This window comes from Papilio polytes, unplaced genomic scaffold (genome assembly GCF_000836215.1).
Source record: "Papilio polytes unplaced genomic scaffold, Ppol_1.0 DF824269.1, whole genome shotgun sequence".
Classification (NCBI taxonomy): Eukaryota; Metazoa; Arthropoda; class Insecta; order Lepidoptera; family Papilionidae; genus Papilio; species Papilio polytes.
In genome coordinates this window covers 3,007,971-3,026,857 of record NW_013524935.1, presented here as the reverse complement: position 1 = coordinate 3,026,857, position 18,887 = coordinate 3,007,971, and the positions used below count along the sequence as shown (strand labels likewise).

Here is an 18,887-nt window from a genome sequence, read left to right as displayed (position 1 = left end):
CTTTTTCTAAATTCCAATCGTCACAATTACAAGGTAAACTACAATTTGGGGTATTACAATGGTTTGTATTTACCGTTTAATTAAGTGACTTGCTAATAATGACCAAACAGCACACGAGTTAAATTAATCATATTTATCGCAAGAAAAACTCTCTTGTAATGTTTTCTTATTACATGAGTGGGCCTTTTTATAGTAATATTAATAATATTTTTGTAGTAATACAATAAACAATAACTAACTAGGAAAATAGGTAAATAACATAAATAAAAATTCTGAAACAAACCGCAGATACATAGATAACTTTCCACGGATTTCCACAGACACAAAAGTTTGTAACATCTTGTGTCTCTCATTTACTCTAAGAGATTAGAGATAGAAATATACTTGTACAAGCCTTTGTTTACAATATGAATTAAGAAACCATGAATTATATTATTTATATCAGATATTTATACGCTCTTCCTATCCCTCACGTAAGCGTTGCAAATCTCGTCATCTCGACTTCAAATTTCGACACAGAGAAACCGCTGATACTGTTTCCATTTACTCCTACGTGACGTAAAAACCAAGTTAGAATGTTTAAATTAGTTGCCCTAAACATCATAACGAAAAGTTAGGTAAATTTATTTTACTGACGTCTATCAAAGTAAAAGACATAAGAGTGTTTTGTATGTTTACTTTTTTTAGTACTAGCTGGTTCTTGTGACTCCGTCCGCCTAGAATTAAAATAAACAAAAGCAAGTATGTGTTATTGCAGAGTATACTCTACAACTATGCAAAATTTCATAGAGATTCGTTTAGCCATTTAGGCGATAAACTCTAACAAACATCCATCCATCCATCTAAACTTTCGCATTTATATTATTAGTAAGATAAATACAGAGTTTTCTAGAAGTGCATTAAGATCTGACTAACTGTAACTTATGATATTCTAAAATGAATAAGCAAAAAGCATTAACGTGACGTCGCATACAATGGAAACGTGTCGTACTCGTATTACAGTAAGCGTGCATTAAGGAGTGACTCATTGGTCATTAGACTTACGCGTTAGAGACTTAGGCGTGCTGCAAATGTGGTAATTTAAGAGAAAATTTTAGCATGCAAGAATTTTTCTTCATTGCAAATGGAGACTAACTTCTGTAAAAAGTTTAAAATAAACCTATCCACGCTAAACCTACACTAAAGTACTCGCTAAGTAACCTTTTAAGGACTCTGTCGCGGCAGATAGAGTTAAAGAGTAGTTCATTCTTAAATACAGCAGATATCTTTTTATAAAATCATACATCGGGTTACATATTTTCAAAATGCAATTTAAAATAACCATAATCATATGAAGGCATAACATTCGAGGGCAATGATTTATATTAACTTGACCATTTGAAAATTAGACAAAAAAAGCAATCTTATGCTGAAAATACCGACAAATTATATAAAAACTAACAATGATTTGTCTGCGAGGACCGTTTTTTGTTAGTTTATTTGATAGATATTTCCTGTCTATTATCATTGTTATAATTATTAGGTATCAAAATGACTTCGTGACGTTTAGTGGAGTTCTAAAATTGCTAACCTACTAAAAACGATGTGAAAAAATTCCTGATGTACTGGTAGCGTTATTCAATTTTTTTACTTTTTTAAAAAGACAATGATCAATTATCGCTAGACACATGTCTAGTCTATTTCAAATTTATAAAGAACTAGCTCTTGCTCACGACTTTGTCTGCGTGGAAGAATTGAAATAAACACTTAGTGATAATGTGGCGTTCTAATCTTACTAATATTATAAACGCGAAAGTTTAGATGGATGGATGTTTGTTAGAGTTTGTAGCCTAAACCGCTGAACGAATCTCGGTGAAATTTTGCATAGATGTAGAGCATAGTCTGGAAGTACACATAGGCTACTCACTTTTGTTTTTTTTTATTCCACCCGGACGGAGTGGCGGACGAAAGCTAGTGGGAATATAATTTTTGAAATCGGTCTAGTAGTTTTTGAGTCTATTCGTTACATATAAAAATACAAATCTTTCCTCTTTACAAGTATAAATAATGAAGTTTAAAAATATATCTATCTCATTTTAAACGTTATTTTCTAGGTTACTTAGCAACAATTTTTTGGTACACAGTTCCATGCTTCCTCTTTCCAATTAAAGTGTTATTTAGAAAGTTTATCTCCCAAAATATTTCTGTGCTAATTATAAATATGAGTTAGTTACACAAATCTTGTAATTACCAAGGAGCAGAATGCGTGACTGTATGTCTAATTGCTGTAATCAAAATAATTAATCACTAATTCTAAGAAAAGTGAGTGTAAAATTAAAAATAACTGAGAACATATGTTCTAAAATGTATGAGTAGCGATTTTTGAAAGATCGATTACAATCTAAATAATCGTTATCTTGATTCTTAATACGTTTTTAATCCTGTTTATTAAATCGATGTCCGATGAAAATAGCATAGTGTAACGATGCAGTGTAGTGGTCGCCATGTATTGAATTAAATAGTTTGTTTAAAAAATTAAGTTTTTTTCATTTGGAATAGATTATACTTAGTTGTTTTAAACAAAATTATTTTTACTTAATTATAAGGAACGTTAGTTAATCTATGTCACTTGTAAATACGTGAAAATGTAATTAAAGTTGCGACCGGCAATGATGTTTGTCAGTATAATTTCCGAACGAAGTATATGGCTGTATTTGGTCAGTATTTTTTCCTCCAAAAATATATAATGAGAAAAGCAGGCATGTATTGTAACCCAAATCTCCCCCCAACTTACAACCCGCGTTCACATTGCGTGACGAAATAATATAAGGAACGGTCGCATCGTAACAGACGCATTCGAATCCGGGCGGTTGCATTATATTGATCATAGACTAAAATAACTTTTTTATTATTTTTTTAATAAACCACAAACACGTACCGTACAAGTGACAGTGTGGAGATCGTTGAGAATTTGGCTTGTGACTTGATTTTCAATTTCAAAGGTGATTACTTTTTTCCTTATTCATAAAGTTGTTTGTAAATGTGTTTTGTGTAGTGCGCGGTTTCGCTAAACTTTTTATCATGTGAAAAATAGTTTAGGATAATTTAAAGCCCTGCTTTTAATACTAATAAGTAAATTATAAGAAAATAGAAACTATACTTAATACAAACTGTTTCGTATTGTGTAAGCTATGATGTTTTGTTCTCTACTTAAAAATTTTTAAAAAAAGTTCAAATTTCACCTTGAAAATTACTTAAAGCGAGTTTTTTAAAAATTTGTACTTTACTAGTCCAAGATATTAATACTTAAATCGATTTTTCATTGCATTATCGATTCATCTACGTAGAAAAACTAAAAAGTCGATTATTATAAAAACATCAATGCATTATCGATTTATCTACGTTCAAAGACTGATAATTAAAAATCATACGAGCGTGAAGGCACGAAAGAATGACTCACTAAGGTCGATGACTTTTGCAGAGAAATTGCATCCAGTTAACCAGTTAAGATGCGGTAGTTTATTGCAGTTTACTATTCGATATTAATTACAGTTTCTTTTTAATCATATGAATTTAAAATTTAATAATTCAGATAAAATATGCAGACCTTTCTAGTTATTTTATGCATGAGGTAAATGTTAAAATATTTTTTTTTATTAATACCATGAATATTTGTCTTGCTAAGTTCTATGATGTTGGCAATAGATCTTTTTAAGAGGTTGGACAACAGAGGTCTAAGGCAAAACGGATGCGACCAAATTAAGAATTTTATTTTATATCATGTTTTGTTCATTTTATGATTTAAAATGAGAAATGCGTGGTGTTATGTACATTTGTATCTTATCTTAAATCTCATATGTAATAACGGATAGATCTGATTTTTACTTTCATATACGCAGATAACTTATTTCCTTGTTAAGTTGTGTAACACGCACTTGTAATAACTTATAACATAACCGAGGGCTTCCATAACCAAAAACATATGCGAAAATATCTTTTTACTCGATTGTTAAGAAGGTAATATTTTTCAATTATAATTGCATTAGGTGTTGTTTTTATTTATGTGGAGTTGTAAAAGATAATCATGTTAGAGTAAACAGGTCAAATCGACTACAGTCTGACATAGATATCAAATGATTTCCTGGAAAGGTGACTAGAGCATTCCTCCGTCACACTCATCAGATGAAGCGCATAAAAACTGAATGTATAGATCCAAAATATACAATTTCGTGGAGTACATTTTGGGTAAATATCGGTCAATAACTTAACCGCGGTATACAGTGCCGTAAAAGTGAATGTGGAAACGCGAGCCTTTCTCTTTAAATCTGAGATTTTATCTTTAAAATCAACATTTAACAAAAATTGTAATGATATACATTTAACAAGATACTGTAATCTTACTACGTTCAAAACAAAACAGTTTTCTCACGCTTGTCACAGATTTAGATAACGTAAACAAAGCTTTTCATATAGAGTTAAAAACATTTAACAAAACTCACATTTGTTAACTAAGTAAAATAAATATGACTTAACTTTTTTTAAATAGAAGAAGGATAAATAACCATTTCGAACTCTTTTGTTTTTTTATTCTATACATGCCGCGTTCGATTCTATGTGCACGAAGAGGTTATGTCTTGGAATTTGTATTTTCCGTAAATAGTCCTGTCTATACATTTATAGTCATTGTGGTCTGATTAAGACTGAGGCATTCTATATAATACATTTTGTACAGTTTAGTCACTGACAAAATGACAGTTATTAGATATCCCGATAGAAATAAAAGCGCCCGCAAAACGTGACTTCCGCACAGGCCATACAAAATCCGAAACGGTGCAGTTCGTGTTATCCATACAAGTATAGCCTCTAAGGTATTAACGAATAAGGTTCTAATTTAAATATCAATACATAGCGGTATACTAACCGTTAAGTTGGATGCAATTATTTAGAAAGGTGATGGAATTCGTGATGGATTTTTATAATAAAATTTTATATTTTGCTTATTTATTTTTGAAAATGATATTTATCGTAATTATAACATATGCTTATAAGAAAGAATTGAACGTTTAACTTTGCTGTTTGTAGAAAAAAACTTTTGGATTAACTTGTAAGCTCAAAATCAGTACAGAATAATTCATAACACACATAAAAAAAACATACAAACGAATGGAGTACCTCCTTCTTTTGGGAAGTCGGTCAAAAAGCCACAAAACTAAGAATGTAGGGAATTTTTAAGAATTTTCAGGAGATAGCTTAGGTATTGAACTGTTTCTTTTGTACACATAAATTTTGTCTTTTTAGTCATCATTTTAATTAAGTACTTTACAATATTAAAATAATTAAAAGCTCTACAAGGCTAACAATCACGTGTAAATTTCAGCTGTAACACAACAAGCAGTCTGTGGTATGTGGCTGTAACTTTATACAACTTAAGAAAACCTGATATGGCGCCGTCTGCCCCCTTTGTATTAGTAACCAATGAACTATTTATTATTAATAATATTATATATACTATACTAATATTATAAAGAGGAAAACTTTGTTTGTTTGATTATAATAAATAGGCTCAAAAACTATTGGTTCGATTTTAAATATTCCTTCACCGTTAGAAAGGTAATTTTGTGCGAGTAACATAGGCTACATTTTTTCATTTCTTTATTATTATTTTTAAATTTCACGCGGACGGAGTGGCGGGCAAAAGCGAGTTATTTATAACTTGAATTGTATCTTGCGTATGTTAAGCAAAGTAATCAATGCAATAGCTAATTATAGTTTAAATATTACAACTTTGCCGTTTACCGTTTCTTCATATACCAAAATAACCATATAAAACTCACCAGTCTATTCTGTTCAAATCATATTTCAAATTGCCTCAAATCAAGATGAACAAAAAATTCACCAAACTAATGTATTTAGTATAATTTCGTTGAAAAAAACATCCATTCTTAACATCCAGTGCGCAGTGATTCGAACGTTAGAAAGGCATTTGCGGTGAAAGCTCGCTGAAAACGCAATAAAACGGTTTTCTTTTCACCGCACGATAACCGTTACGACACGTAAATCTGGCAAATGTTCTCTACAACGATTTATAACATAAATTACGGTTAACATTTATTCAAGAGGTTTTATTAAAAGGTTTCTCAACGCTATTAGTGTATAATGTCGTTAAATACTTTTTCAAAGTATCTGTTTTTATCGCTTTATCAGTGGCCACCATTAAATTGACATTATAACACCATGTAATGCCAAAATGTTAAAATATGCTACCAAATTAATGCATTATAACGATAGAGGCAATTTTTTTGTAATCTTACATATTTTAACTGTAATTTAGAGCTCATAATGACTGGAATGACATATTTTTCGACAGTGGAAACTCAAAGACACGTAATAATACTCGTAATCGTAGAAAAGTTGAACATAAAATAACGTAATGTTTTGCTCGAGCGCGCTAGTACGCATGCGTGAACCAAGCACCGTAAATACACATATACTTTTTGTTACAAATAACACACGAATTATAATAGTTACGAAAGAATTTCATTGCATAACAGTACAATTGTTACGTCTCTGAATATCATTTGGAACATCACAGCTCGTCCATACATCTCTATCAGCCGTCATATCTAAAATACACGTTCTTATGTAAATCTACTTAAACATTTTTTTATACTATAAAGTGGCAAATGAGCATGCGGCCACCTAAATGCGAGGAAATGGCGAAGCGACCGCTGCCCATAGACATCCGCAAAGGCAGATGCGTTGCCTACCCTAAATCGAAGGAGGAGACCCACATAAAGAGGATATTTCGCCTTCCTATGCGTCTCTTGCACCGTCAAATCCACTTTCCCATCCAATCCTTTCCTTATAAGAAAAGGGTGGAACGGGAAAGGGACTAAAGTTGGGCTTCCGGCACCACACTCATCACTCGAAACGCGGATTCGCTTCCACTTCACGCCTGTCTTCTGTGTGGTTGTGGTATTGCACCGGGCGAGCCGACCCATTCGTGCTAAGATGTTAAAGCGGGCTCTACCACTGTTACTTAAATAATCCGTCCATTACTTCTTCAATCATCAGTCTTTGGTAAACGATTTTAACAATCCTAATATTTACATTCCAGAGCCAACCAACGATACAAAAATGACTCTAGAACAGCCGACAGGTGAGATGTGGCAGAAGATCCGCGAAGAACTGAACGAGAAGCCGGAGGGCAAGGAACAAGATCTCGAGCACATCAAGGAGTGGCTCAAGAAGGAGCCACATCTACCTGATGAGTTTGGTAAGTTCCATTCTGCAATTACCCTTAATTTAAGCTGGCTTACAGCTCCAGTGAAAAAACATCTGCCAATTGTGTCATCATACTAATATTATAAATGCGAAAGTTTAGATGGATGGATGTTTGTTAGAGTTTGTAGTCTAAACGGTTGGACGGATTTAGATGAAATTTGGTATAGATTTAGAAGATAGCCTGGAAGAACATGTAGGGACTTACTTTTGTTTTTTTTTATTCCACGCGGACGCAGTCGCGGGCGTAAGTTAGTAAGGTATAGTAGTGATTTCTGTTCAATTAGCTTAATAAATGTTTCCATTAACTAAAACTTTTTATACTTAACCTGTTCCCGTGCGACTTCATTCAAAGGAAATTACAAAAAGTTTATTTTACTATTTACATTTGTCAATTGCAAATGCCAAAATTACCTGTGATTGCGGACATCCTACCCCACGAAATAGTGTGTGTTTACGCTTTCTCTTATTAGTATAGAAGTATAGATTATTATAATTACCTATTGTCAAAGGTATGTTCTGTAGAACCATGAATACCTAAGTATCTAATGAATTTTATGTCTATGTTCACAGATGACCAACGCATCATGACCTTCCTGCGTGGCTGCAAGTTCTCATTAGAAAAGGCCAAGCGTAAGCTGGACATGTACTTCACAATGCGATCAGCTGTCCCGGAGTTCTTCGATAACCGTGACGTCATGCGCCCGGAGTTGCAAGAGATTTTAAATATCGTGTAAGTAAAAAATGGTAGTTAGTCCTTAGGAAGTTAATTACATTTTTGTAATACTAGCTTTCGCCCGCGACTCCGTCCACGTGGAATTAAAAAAAAAATAGAAAGCCTTTGTGTTCTTCAATACTGTTCTCTATATCTACGACAAATTTCATTGAAATCCTTTCAGCAGTTTAAGCTACAAATTCTAACAAACATCCATCCAAACTTTCACATTTACAATATAAGTAAGATAAAACTACCAATTGTAGTGTTTTTCCGGAATTATTTCTAAAATCTATGGTTAAAAACCTTTTTTGTTTTAATTACGTCCATTAAACAACACATTAACAGAAACCATAAACACAATTAATTCTGCAAAATGTAATTATCAATAAAACAATACACGAGGAAGAAGCTAGACAATAATAAACATTATTGAATAATAAAAAAAGATGATTACATCTTAAACCAATGATGTACAAACAAAAAATTATTGTGTTCAACTAATTCATTATTATTATATCATACTACCTTTCGCCCCCGACACTGTCTGAATGTATATATAAAAAACAAAAGTAAGTAGCCTATGTATTCTTCCAAACTATCATCTATATCTACGCCAAATTTCATCGAAATCCGTTCAGCAGTTTAGGCTACAAACATCCATCCAAACTTTCGCATTAATAATATTAGTAAGATTTAATCGTTTTCGTTTAATTTCAATATTTTATGATACTAGATATATTTAATCGACTAGTAATATGATTAAAGCCTTTAATAAAGTATAGATTTAACATTTATTTCGTAATTAATGTTCATTTGTTTTTCAGACAAATGCCACCTCTACCAGGTCTTACCCCAGACGGTCGACGAGTCATTCTTATGAGAGGTATGACCATTACATTAATTTTAGATAAAATAAAGCAGACGAGAGACCAGCAACTCCGTTAGCAAAAAGATAGCAAATCCGTTACCGAATTATAATAACCTTCGGACGTGACGTATGAAAGAACATACGTCCACACTCCGCCCAATTGTCAACTTCCCTTCCTAAAATTTTCTAATTACCGTAGTATATGACTTTGATGATATAATGACTGATTCTTGTGACGTTTAGGGACAAGATTTCTAAAACATTACCCTCGCACCATTAGGCAAAAACAAATTGTAAATTCTAATAATGTGATAATACCACAGGTGTCGACAAAGATGCTCAGACGCCAAACGTGGCTGATGCGTTTAAACTGGCTCTGATGCTGGGTGACGTCAGACTGGCTGAGGAAAAGGAGGGCGTTGCTGGAGACATCTACATCCTGGACGCGTCGGTCGCCACGCCAACTCACTTCGCTAAGTTCACACCAACCCTGGTGAAGAAGTTCCTCGTCTGTGTACAGGTTTGTTACCATAGTAACGATCTTACAATGATATTATCTTAGTCTATATCTGTACTAATATTGTAAAGAGAATAGATTTGTATTTTTTGATTTTTGTATAAGTTGAATGACTCAAAAACTACTGGACCGATTTAAAAAAAAATCATCATTAAAAAGCTATGTTAACACTATGTAACATTGGCTATTTTTTGTCACGCGGACGAAATCGCGAACAATGGCAAGTAATTTATTAGTAACGATTCGTTTTATTATGAAATATCTCTAATTAACTAAACATTATTTATTTAATTTTCAGGAAGCTTACCCAGTAAAACTGAAGCAAATCCACGTAATCAACGTGTCGCCCCTGGTGGACAAAATTGTAAACTTCGTCAAACCTTTCATTAAGGAAAAGATCAGAGACAGGGTAAATATTATCTCATATAGAAATTAGAACCCAAAATGTAAACCTTAATAGCACAAAAATTTCATATCAGATTAAAAATTTAAAAAGTTAATAGTCATTCTATTAAAATGCGTTCTTATAAGTAACAACGATAGTAGACGTCAGCAACATCTGTTGCACGAATGGAACGGCTCGCGACTCAATACCACGACCACCCAAAAGCATTAAGAAGTGGAAACAATTCCTCGTTTCGTAGAAAAGAAATCTATTTTATACTGTAAATAAAATTTATAAGTTATGAAGAAATTATACTAAAATTCACTTACAATTTTCGTTTCAGATCTTCCTTCATTCGGACACCAACGAGTTATACAAACACGTACCCAAGGAAATGTTGCCCGCTGAATACGGCGGCAATGCTGGACCTATGGACGAACTACACAGTGAGTACTCATCAAATTGAATAAAAAAAGACTGGCCCGATTTCGTTGTATGCGTAAACTGCTTTGCAAGATTGTGCAAATGTTGAATTACCTACATAGAAATTTTTAACATCGAACTTTCGATTTATTTTTATTTCTGACCAAAAATAGAATTATTTAAAATTCTTTGACCTTCAAACTATAAAATACCCATAGAGCAATATTTTAGGGAGCGATTGTCATATGTTTTATGTTTGTTTCTACATACATTGTATTGCTTTTAGATGCGTGGGTGAAGAAATTAGCTGAATACAAAGATTGGTTCGCGGCACAAGAGAGTTACAAAGCAAACGAAGCTCTCAGACCTGGCAAGCCGACCAACTACGATGAACTGTTCGGTATCGACGGATCCTTCCGTCAACTTGTCATCGATTAGATGTCAAAGAGCTCTTACGAAGTAAACAATTACATTTCGTAACAATTTTTAACCGATGTAATTCTTTACGTAGGATGTGTCAAATGTATTAAATTAAGATCTCAGATACGAATGTCGTCAAATTAACACTCATTTCATTACAAATAATGACATTTTAAATCGGTTGCATTTTCTATCGCTTCTTTTTACCATATTTTTGGTAAGTTAATACCAAATGCTTTGTCAACCAAAGTTATGTGTGCTCAGTTATGTGCTTATTATGTTGATTGAAGGTGTAGTATTGTTATTGTTTAAAGCATTTTCTAAATAAAGTTATTTCTTTTTATTCGTTTGTTTTATTTCTTTATTTAATACTTGATTTTACTTGCGACTTCATTTACGGAAGTTTCTACGGAATTTTCTACGAAAGTTTCTACGAAATTTCTACGGAATTTATTAGTACTTTCCTCAGTGATGTACCTTTCAAAGAGTGTAAGACATATTTTTAATACGATTGTAGGTTGTATTAAGTTTCCTATGGAGTTTAGTGTCATATGAAAAAATTAACAGAAGTTCGTGACTTCAAAAAACTGGGAAACCCTGCTCTAAAAATGCTCCTGTTTTTCGAGTGCTGTCAAATTGGTTTTCAACCAAAATTGATTATAAACATCAATACGTAGCGTAAAATAGTAGGAGATCGCATATTGAATTCGGAACGATTGACCAATCATTTACATGTGTTATATAATCAATCTAGTTATGAATATGGAAGGGTACATCGGTAGATGTAAACCTAGAAAGGGATAGATGAATTGCGTGAAAGGTGACATGATCAAGAAGGGAGTGATGACTGAGTTGACGGATGATAGAGTAATTTGGAGGATGTAAATCCGGTCGCCGACCCACCTAGAGTAGGATAAGGCAGGGGAGATGATGATGGTCAATCATTTACATCTACATAGATTTATAGCAGTTTAACTGTATCATAAAGTGTCACTTAGAAAGACAATATTTTCGGGTTATATAAACTATAATAAGGTTAAAAAATCGACCAGTACGCTTGTTGGAATTGGACACGCAACGTAACCGAATTACCAACGAAATGTAACAATCAGAGCGAAGAAACGACAGCAAGAGCAATGCAATACCGACCAATGTTGACTAATTCTGAAACAAAATAGAACAAAAAATGAAAAACTGTTAATTTATTGAAGAAATATACGTAAAATATGCATATTACGGTAAATGTATATTACTAGTAAGGAAAATCGAATATTTAATTATTATTTAATTGTATACGAAACTAAATTTACTATATAAAGTGAACCAAAAAATATGTAGGTACCTACATTCGGGAGTGGACTTTTTTATTTACTTGTGGTAGTAGATAATTCAAATAAAAATGATCTGCTAAATGCTGTACACTGCATTACAAATGTCTTAATAGAAGCAATGTTGTAACCCAATTCAAGGTACAGTCAACTAGACTATTGCTTAAGACGCTTGTCAGACTTTAGTACGATTTGAGTCCTCGAAGGAAGCGCATGCTTTCAACTTTAAGAAAAATATTACGTGCATTATTAATTATTTAAATTAATAATTATATCCCTGTTATCTGTGTTGATATTTCAGGTGAGTTTTCCTTATGTTTTTTTGTTGCTTACACAATTATTCTAGTTTCGTAATAGATAAAGTAAAAGTGGAGTTACTCAATATCGCCTAGTTCCTGAACGACGAGTTTTTCCCTTCGATTATAGGAATTAACGTTGACAGCCTAATCGCTGTTAATACTTCGAATTAAAAACCCAAGATTTTTCTCATATACTAAGCTATATACGATCAAATTATAATGAATGTTTAAATTTTACCAAAAAAAAAACTTTAATTAAGAACATTTTATTTTAGGCTACCCTAAAAAAATTAACAACATTGATTTTTTAAGACTGTAAATTTTTATAACTATACAAAATCGATCATAGCGAAAAGGTGTTTTTAAAAAATACATTTTCTAGTCCTTTTTTCCTTTATTTTAGTATGAAAATGATCGGAAGAGAAAATGGAAGATAAAAATGTTAATCATAATTGTATCTACCTGTGATAGTCAACGCTTTTGTTGTACATATTATTGTTACAGTAACCTCGTAACCTCTGCTTATTCCTTTCGATTACGAAGGTGTGTAAGAATGAATGAACATAAACGGCTACAATTGTGTACGTCAAAATCACGCGTCGACAACAACTAATATACTCGGTGATCATTCTTAAATGAAAATTAATGATGATAGATGGCAGAAGTAATTGCGTTAAAAACGCAATTATCTCTGGTCTACACAAGAACAAAGTTAACAAAAGTACAATCGGGTAATCTGGCAGTGGTAGTAAGGCTACAATATTTTGAACAAAAACTGATATGAAGCTTTTAAATATGTATGTACAAAAATAATGGTATTAATATTACATCGTTTACGCTACTCGTTAATAATTTTTTTGTATAAAAGTGTTAGTAGATTTTTGTTAATTTACTGATATTTTCTTTAGTCATTCTAACTAAGCTAGAGGCTTGTGCTAGGATAGGTTCACAATAGTCGAATTGCAGGATTAGAACCCTCGACCTCAAGATCTGTAGTCTGTACCCCAAACCATTAGGCTATTGGCGCTACATTATTTAGTTACTTGTTATAAGAGGTGGAGCTTGTATCCTTGGGAGAATTGAGGCAAATTTTCTAAAAGTACAACACCGCGGATTTCCTTGGTGGTACTTTTTGTCTATACTTACATCCACATGTATGTATATCTCTATTTCCCGCCTCACGCTTGTGTATTGTTTTAAAGCATAATGTAGATAGTTATGGTCTTCCTACGTCAAGTCATTGTGACCCCAAGGTCAGTCTTCCTATTTGTACAACCATTGAGGTTCGTCGACTGTTTTTTGTGATTGCGAAGGCTTATTTGGTTAGTAAAGGTAAGCCTAAGCAATGTTTTATGTTTAGAATATTTCTACGTCAAATATTTGTCTATTTAGGTAATAATGCAAACTGAGAGTTTGCTTAGTAACTGACTAGGATATCTTATTTACATATTTACTCTAGTAAAACAATTAAATAATAAAATAATATAATATAAGAATAAAACTTATAGTCTTAAGACCTATTTATCGTTAAATTCTAGCCGAAGATAACTTTAAACTATGTTTTAAGAACGATTGTTTGTCAACCGTGCGAGGGCAATGACCTCTAACAGTTTTCAATTTAAACCTTAAAATTTTCGTTGTAAATAACCTTTTTTTCATATTTATTAGACAAAAGCATAAATTTAAAAGTACAATAAGAGACGTTATAAGTGGTACAGAAACCCACAGGATTTATGTGTAACCACTGGTCGCTTAGTTTATAGCATATGAAAAATAATATAGAAACTTATACTATTTTACTCACAACAACGCTGTTTTTCAACGGCGAAAGAATTTGAAATCGTATATCTACCGAAATTACAAAAAGTGTGCGATGTCTGTCTAATGAGGTTATGAGGAGCTGAAGTTCTAATTAGAAAAATAAGAACCTACATCAGTTTAACAAACGAATTTAACTAATGTTAATGAAATATAACTTGTTATTTCCTTCAAAGGGTTTAAGTCAAACGTTGTTTAAATACATCTCTTTTTAGTTGTAGTGGGTATAAATAACGACTCACGTGTTATTTTTATCACAGTCGTTGAAGTCTTTTGTTCTCTCAAATATAACAGATTTTTCAGTTGATAAATATAGTTAAAGGATTTCAAGAAACTTTGTTTTATTCAGTTTATTTAATTAAACTATATGTATCCAGTGTGAATTTAAATTATAAGGCAAAATTTATGACTAACTAATTTAGTAAATATGTAACATATTCTCCCCTGCCTTATCCTACCCCCGTAGTGTCGGCGCACCGGGTTTTCGTCCTCCAAAGCACTCTATAATCTATAATCTACACTCTAAATCTTAGTATATACGTTAAAATTTTCAAATCAATTACAATTATACATTTTTTAACTAAAATTCTTTGCCCAAAGGAGTTAAATTAATTTTTAAAATGCTGCAACATACACAATGTCTATAGCACTTCCATGTTCTTTGCTATAGAATGGCATCAGCGACTTTAGTCCAGCCCACTGGGGAATTATGGAAGAAGATCAGAGTCGAACTGAATGAGGACGTGAACACACGTGACCAGGATCTCGCAGCGATTAAAGAGTGGCTACGTAAGCAGCCACATCTACCTGATGAATGGGGTAAGACTATTCATTCTTCTATCTTTACACCCCTTTGTGGACCCACGATAGATCTAGCAATTTTATTCACTTTGTTCTGTGTTTGACAACAGCTCTACGATGTTTTATTTTTCATGTAAAAACAAATAATCTGTTGCTGAACTCACTGAATACTAAAAAATGTCTGTCAATCCTGTCTGTGCAAGGGCAGTGTTTTTCTTTTCTTTTTAAATAATTTGTAGTATTAAGGACACCAAATTTATACTTATTGCTATCCCTTCCTTTCTCTTTAATAAAATAGAGATATGTGTTTATGCTTTATTCTATCTATACTAATATAATAAAGCTTAAACACATACTGCTTTGTGGCGTAGGATGTTAGCAATCACAGCATATTTTTGAATAATCTTTGCTTTAATAAAAAGCCTACGACACGCTTTAGACTATGTATTATCACGCTATTAAACTTAGGCGGCGTAAATGGTAAGGCGTAAATAAATTGTAAAAAGCCTTCATGTGGGAAAGGTACCATAAATTACAAGCTGCCAACATTAAGGAAGCAAGGTAATTGTGGTAACGATAATTTTAACATTTGCAATAGAAAATTGGACAAATGGAAACAAGAAAATAAAGTTTTTATAATTTCATGTGGACAAGCCGCCCTGTAATAGCTAGTATATTAAGAAAAGAGTAACTGAAACGAAAACGAAACCCATAGTAACAAATTACTTCATGATCATTCCAGATGATGACAGGATGATGACGTTCTTGCGCGGCTGCAGCTTCTCTCTGGAGAAGTGCAAACGCAAGCTGGACATGTATTTCACGATGCGCACCGCTTGCCCCGAGTTCTTCACCGACAGAGACATCACCAGACCGGAACTTAATAATTTAATGAATAGACTGTAAGTATGAGATTAAAATCATAGCTAGAGCTCTCAGTGGAAATTGGGGCTAATAGTTGAAAATTATTAATTCTAGAGATGTATATTAGGGGGTACAATATTAAAAGTATTAGTGTAATATTATTTTTCTAGTCCTAAATGGCTAATCTTTTTAAGTTTATTATGCCTGCATTCCTTGTATCTAGCAATCTTTAAAATACTAGCAAATCTTTAATAGTATATGTAATTCCTGTATGTTTTTATTAACTTTACAATATTTCCAGGTACGCAACACCCCTACCAGGTTTGACACCGAATGGCCGTCGTGTCAGCGTCGCTAGAGGTATATTTTACCTACCTAAAATTGTATACGTTGAGTTAAAATATAGCCTATGTTACTCACTGATAGCAAAGCTTTTTAATAGTAAAAGATTTATTGAAATCTGCCCAGTAGTTTATAAGTTATTTCAATACATATAAATGTCCAAATCATTCCTCTTTATAATATTAGTTATTATAAATATGGTTCTATTCAGGCGTTGACAAGAACCTAGACACGAGTGAACTGTGCGACCTATTCAAGTTGGGTTTGATGATCGGTGACGTCAGACTGCGGGAGGAGGTCCAGGGTGTGGGAGGTGACGTGTACGTGCTGGACGCCGCCGTGCTCGCTCCAAGGCACCTTGGCAAACTGTCGCCTGCACTGATTAAGAAATTTCTCATATGTGTTCAGGTAACGTGCTAATTCAGATGTGGGTAGATACATAATGTTCCACCATCGTGAAGAGACATGCCAAATTAGTAATATTCATTTTGTTAAAACGGATCAATAGGTTATATTATTAATTTTATTATGTTGGATATGAATATTTGTATAAAAACCAGTGTTTTACCTTATTTCCATAGTGTTAAGCAACTAACCTAACCAAAAAAATAAGTTAATATTTACTAGATGTTATGTTACTCTTTTGTAGGAGGCGTATCCTGTCAAGTTAAAAGAAGTGCACGTGGTGAACGCGTCTCCGATTGTCGACAAACTGGTCACCATCATCAAACCTTTCCTTAAGGAGAAAATTAAAAACAGGGTAAACATTTACAATGCAATATTAGTTAACATAGTTGAAACGAGAATTTCATTTTAGTATAAACAATGGAAATGTGTTTCGACAACGACATAGAAAACAATTCTTATTTGTCTATAAAATTCGTTTTTCTAGATATTCATCCACTCGGATTTGAACACACTATACGAGTACGTGCCGCAAGATTTGCTCCCTACTGAGTATGGAGGGCATTGCGGACCACTTAAAGAGATCAATGGTAACTTTCTATTCTTTACAACGTTCAAAATAGCAATTAAAATCTAGTAGGAAATGCACGAAATCGTATTAACGAAATTAAAACATTTGGGTACGTGTTCGTTGCTGTCTTTATTGCACTTAAAAATTATCACAGTTACATGTAACAATCAATGGAAATCGAAGTTTTATTAACATACCGTATTAACAGACTACTGTGTGCTTTTCAGATGCCTGGATGAAGAAACTAGAAGACTACACCGAATGGTTTAAACAACAAGAATGTATCAAAGCTAATGAATCTCTCAGACCAGGCAAACCCACAAATTACGATGAGTTATTCGGAATAGACGGCTCCTTCCGTCAACTTTCAATTGATTAAAACGATGTTTTTAATTAACACATAATTAGTGCCTTTTAAGAGATAACATTATGTTTTATAACCAATAAATAATTAATTACATTTTAACTTAGACTGAATAACACGTTACTTCTACATTTACACATGCTCAATTTGTTAAGTGGTTCTTTTTACAAAGTTGTATGATTACTTTTTGTATGTATCAGATTAATTTAAAAATAACATAGTTTGGTGGTATACTTAAAATACTCAATGTGGAGTAAATTAAGTAGGCTTTCGTGGTATTAAACAGAAAGTATTATAACGCCTGCGGTTTATGGAACGGCAAATATACGATGGTGTATAAGAATTTTGATTGCGGTTTTTTAAATACTAAAAATTTTTGCTATTAATTTTCACGAGGCGTAACTGCACCCATACTGGAATAATTGATCTTGATAACAAAAAAATACTTCAAAAACTATTTAACCATAATTATAATAGAATTTTAAATAAATAAATCAATATTAAATTTTCTTTGTTTTAATTGTTTCATTATTTAAAAATTTAATAGAGGGGCAGTTTCTGTAATGATGATATTGAATTTATATGTTATTTTTTAATTTATGATTTTAGCTTTTCATATAACACAATACAATTTGTGACAAACAACATCTCAAGTAAATCAAAATCTTCATATATCTCATTTTTCTTATCTTAAATCTTACTCTGCAAAGAAAGACAATAATTATTGTTCCGTTGGCCTTGATTGTATCAATTACAACTGATATGACACGCTCGTCTTACTTTAAAACGTGTATCAAAATAATGAAATAAAACACGTATCATTTTATCTAAAACATTAGATTTCTAATAGATTACTTCTTACTAACAGTAGATAACAAGTACGGTAGGATTTTTATTTTGCTAAACCTTAATCTGAATCTATTCTGTTACAAAATACTCAAAGCTCACACTAAAGTAGTAGTTTTGCAATTTATTAAGACCCTTTGTTACTTGAATTCTTGTTTTTATTCCGTTGCGGAAATCACTCCGTCACCTGACAAAAGTTATGTAGTAAAACCTTTTTCCTTAGAACGATATAACTGCCGAAACATGTCACAATATCTTATTTACAGATGTTACGAGAATCCGATCAATGAAAAGTGTTTTAATATTTATTTATATGTAACTTAAGAGGTCAAAAAGAGTGAACGCTTTGTACGGAAACGAAAGTATTATTCAAAAGCAAAAGTAACCGATGCTTAATTATATAAAATCGATCGGCTCATAAAACTAATTTTAGTAAGGAAGTGGCGAATAATGTTTCCACATATTGACATTTTTCCATATATCTTTATTTCTTATTCCCTATATAATAGGTTTTACAAGATTTGTATAAAAATAAAAACAAATGTATTATATAAAAATAAAATTATTAATTCCGGATTATTGAAATCATTAAGTGTTTTGTAAAAGCAAAGTATTGATGCCTTTAGTTATATGTCTAAGGAGCGTTGAGACGCTAGGA

The 18,887-nt window shown here is 32.4% G+C and overlaps 2 protein-coding genes across 2 annotated transcripts; both read left to right on the top strand.

Annotated features, from left to right (window-relative positions):
- Positions 1–2,817: 2,817 nt before the first annotated feature.
- On the top strand, positions 2,818–10,934 carry LOC106108779 (alpha-tocopherol transfer protein-like). Its single transcript, XM_013290047.1, has 8 exons — positions 2,818–2,981; positions 7,097–7,255; positions 7,834–7,993; positions 8,803–8,861; positions 9,170–9,366; positions 9,662–9,772; positions 10,092–10,194; positions 10,458–10,934. The coding sequence occupies exons 2-8, from the start codon at positions 7,117–7,119 to the stop codon at positions 10,607–10,609; spliced, it is 921 nt and encodes a 306-aa protein (XP_013145501.1). The 5' UTR covers positions 2,818–2,981; positions 7,097–7,116; the 3' UTR covers positions 10,610–10,934.
- A 1,189-nt stretch (positions 10,935–12,123) lies between these two features.
- On the top strand, positions 12,124–17,851 carry LOC106108770 (alpha-tocopherol transfer protein-like). Its single transcript, XM_013290034.1, has 8 exons — positions 12,124–12,220; positions 14,707–14,855; positions 15,580–15,739; positions 16,003–16,061; positions 16,255–16,451; positions 16,693–16,803; positions 16,936–17,038; positions 17,247–17,851. The coding sequence occupies exons 2-8, from the start codon at positions 14,708–14,710 to the stop codon at positions 17,396–17,398; spliced, it is 930 nt and encodes a 309-aa protein (XP_013145488.1). The 5' UTR covers positions 12,124–12,220; position 14,707; the 3' UTR covers positions 17,399–17,851.
- The last annotated feature ends 1,036 nt before the right edge of the window (positions 17,852–18,887 follow it).

What these genes read in the sequence shown, in the direction of transcription:
- LOC106108770 (XM_013290034.1), top strand. Translation starts at nt 14,708, where the DNA reads ATGGCATCAGCGACTTTAGTCCAGCCCACTGGGGAATTATGGAAGAAG. An exon ending in AATAATTTAATGAATAGACT is followed by an intron (nt 15,740 to 16,002) that starts GTAAGTATGAGA and finishes CAATATTTCCAG; the next exon opens with GTACGCAACACCCCTACCAG. An exon ending in AGGAGAAAATTAAAAACAGG is followed by an intron (nt 16,804 to 16,935) that starts GTAAACATTTAC and finishes TCGTTTTTCTAG; the next exon opens with ATATTCATCCACTCGGATTT.
- LOC106108779 (XM_013290047.1), top strand. Translation starts at nt 7,117, where the DNA reads ATGACTCTAGAACAGCCGACAGGTGAGATGTGGCAGAAGATCCGCGAA. An exon ending in AGTTCCTCGTCTGTGTACAG is followed by an intron (nt 9,367 to 9,661) that starts GTTTGTTACCAT and finishes TTTAATTTTCAG; the next exon opens with GAAGCTTACCCAGTAAAACT. An exon ending in ACCTATGGACGAACTACACA is followed by an intron (nt 10,195 to 10,457) that starts GTGAGTACTCAT and finishes TATTGCTTTTAG; the next exon opens with ATGCGTGGGTGAAGAAATTA.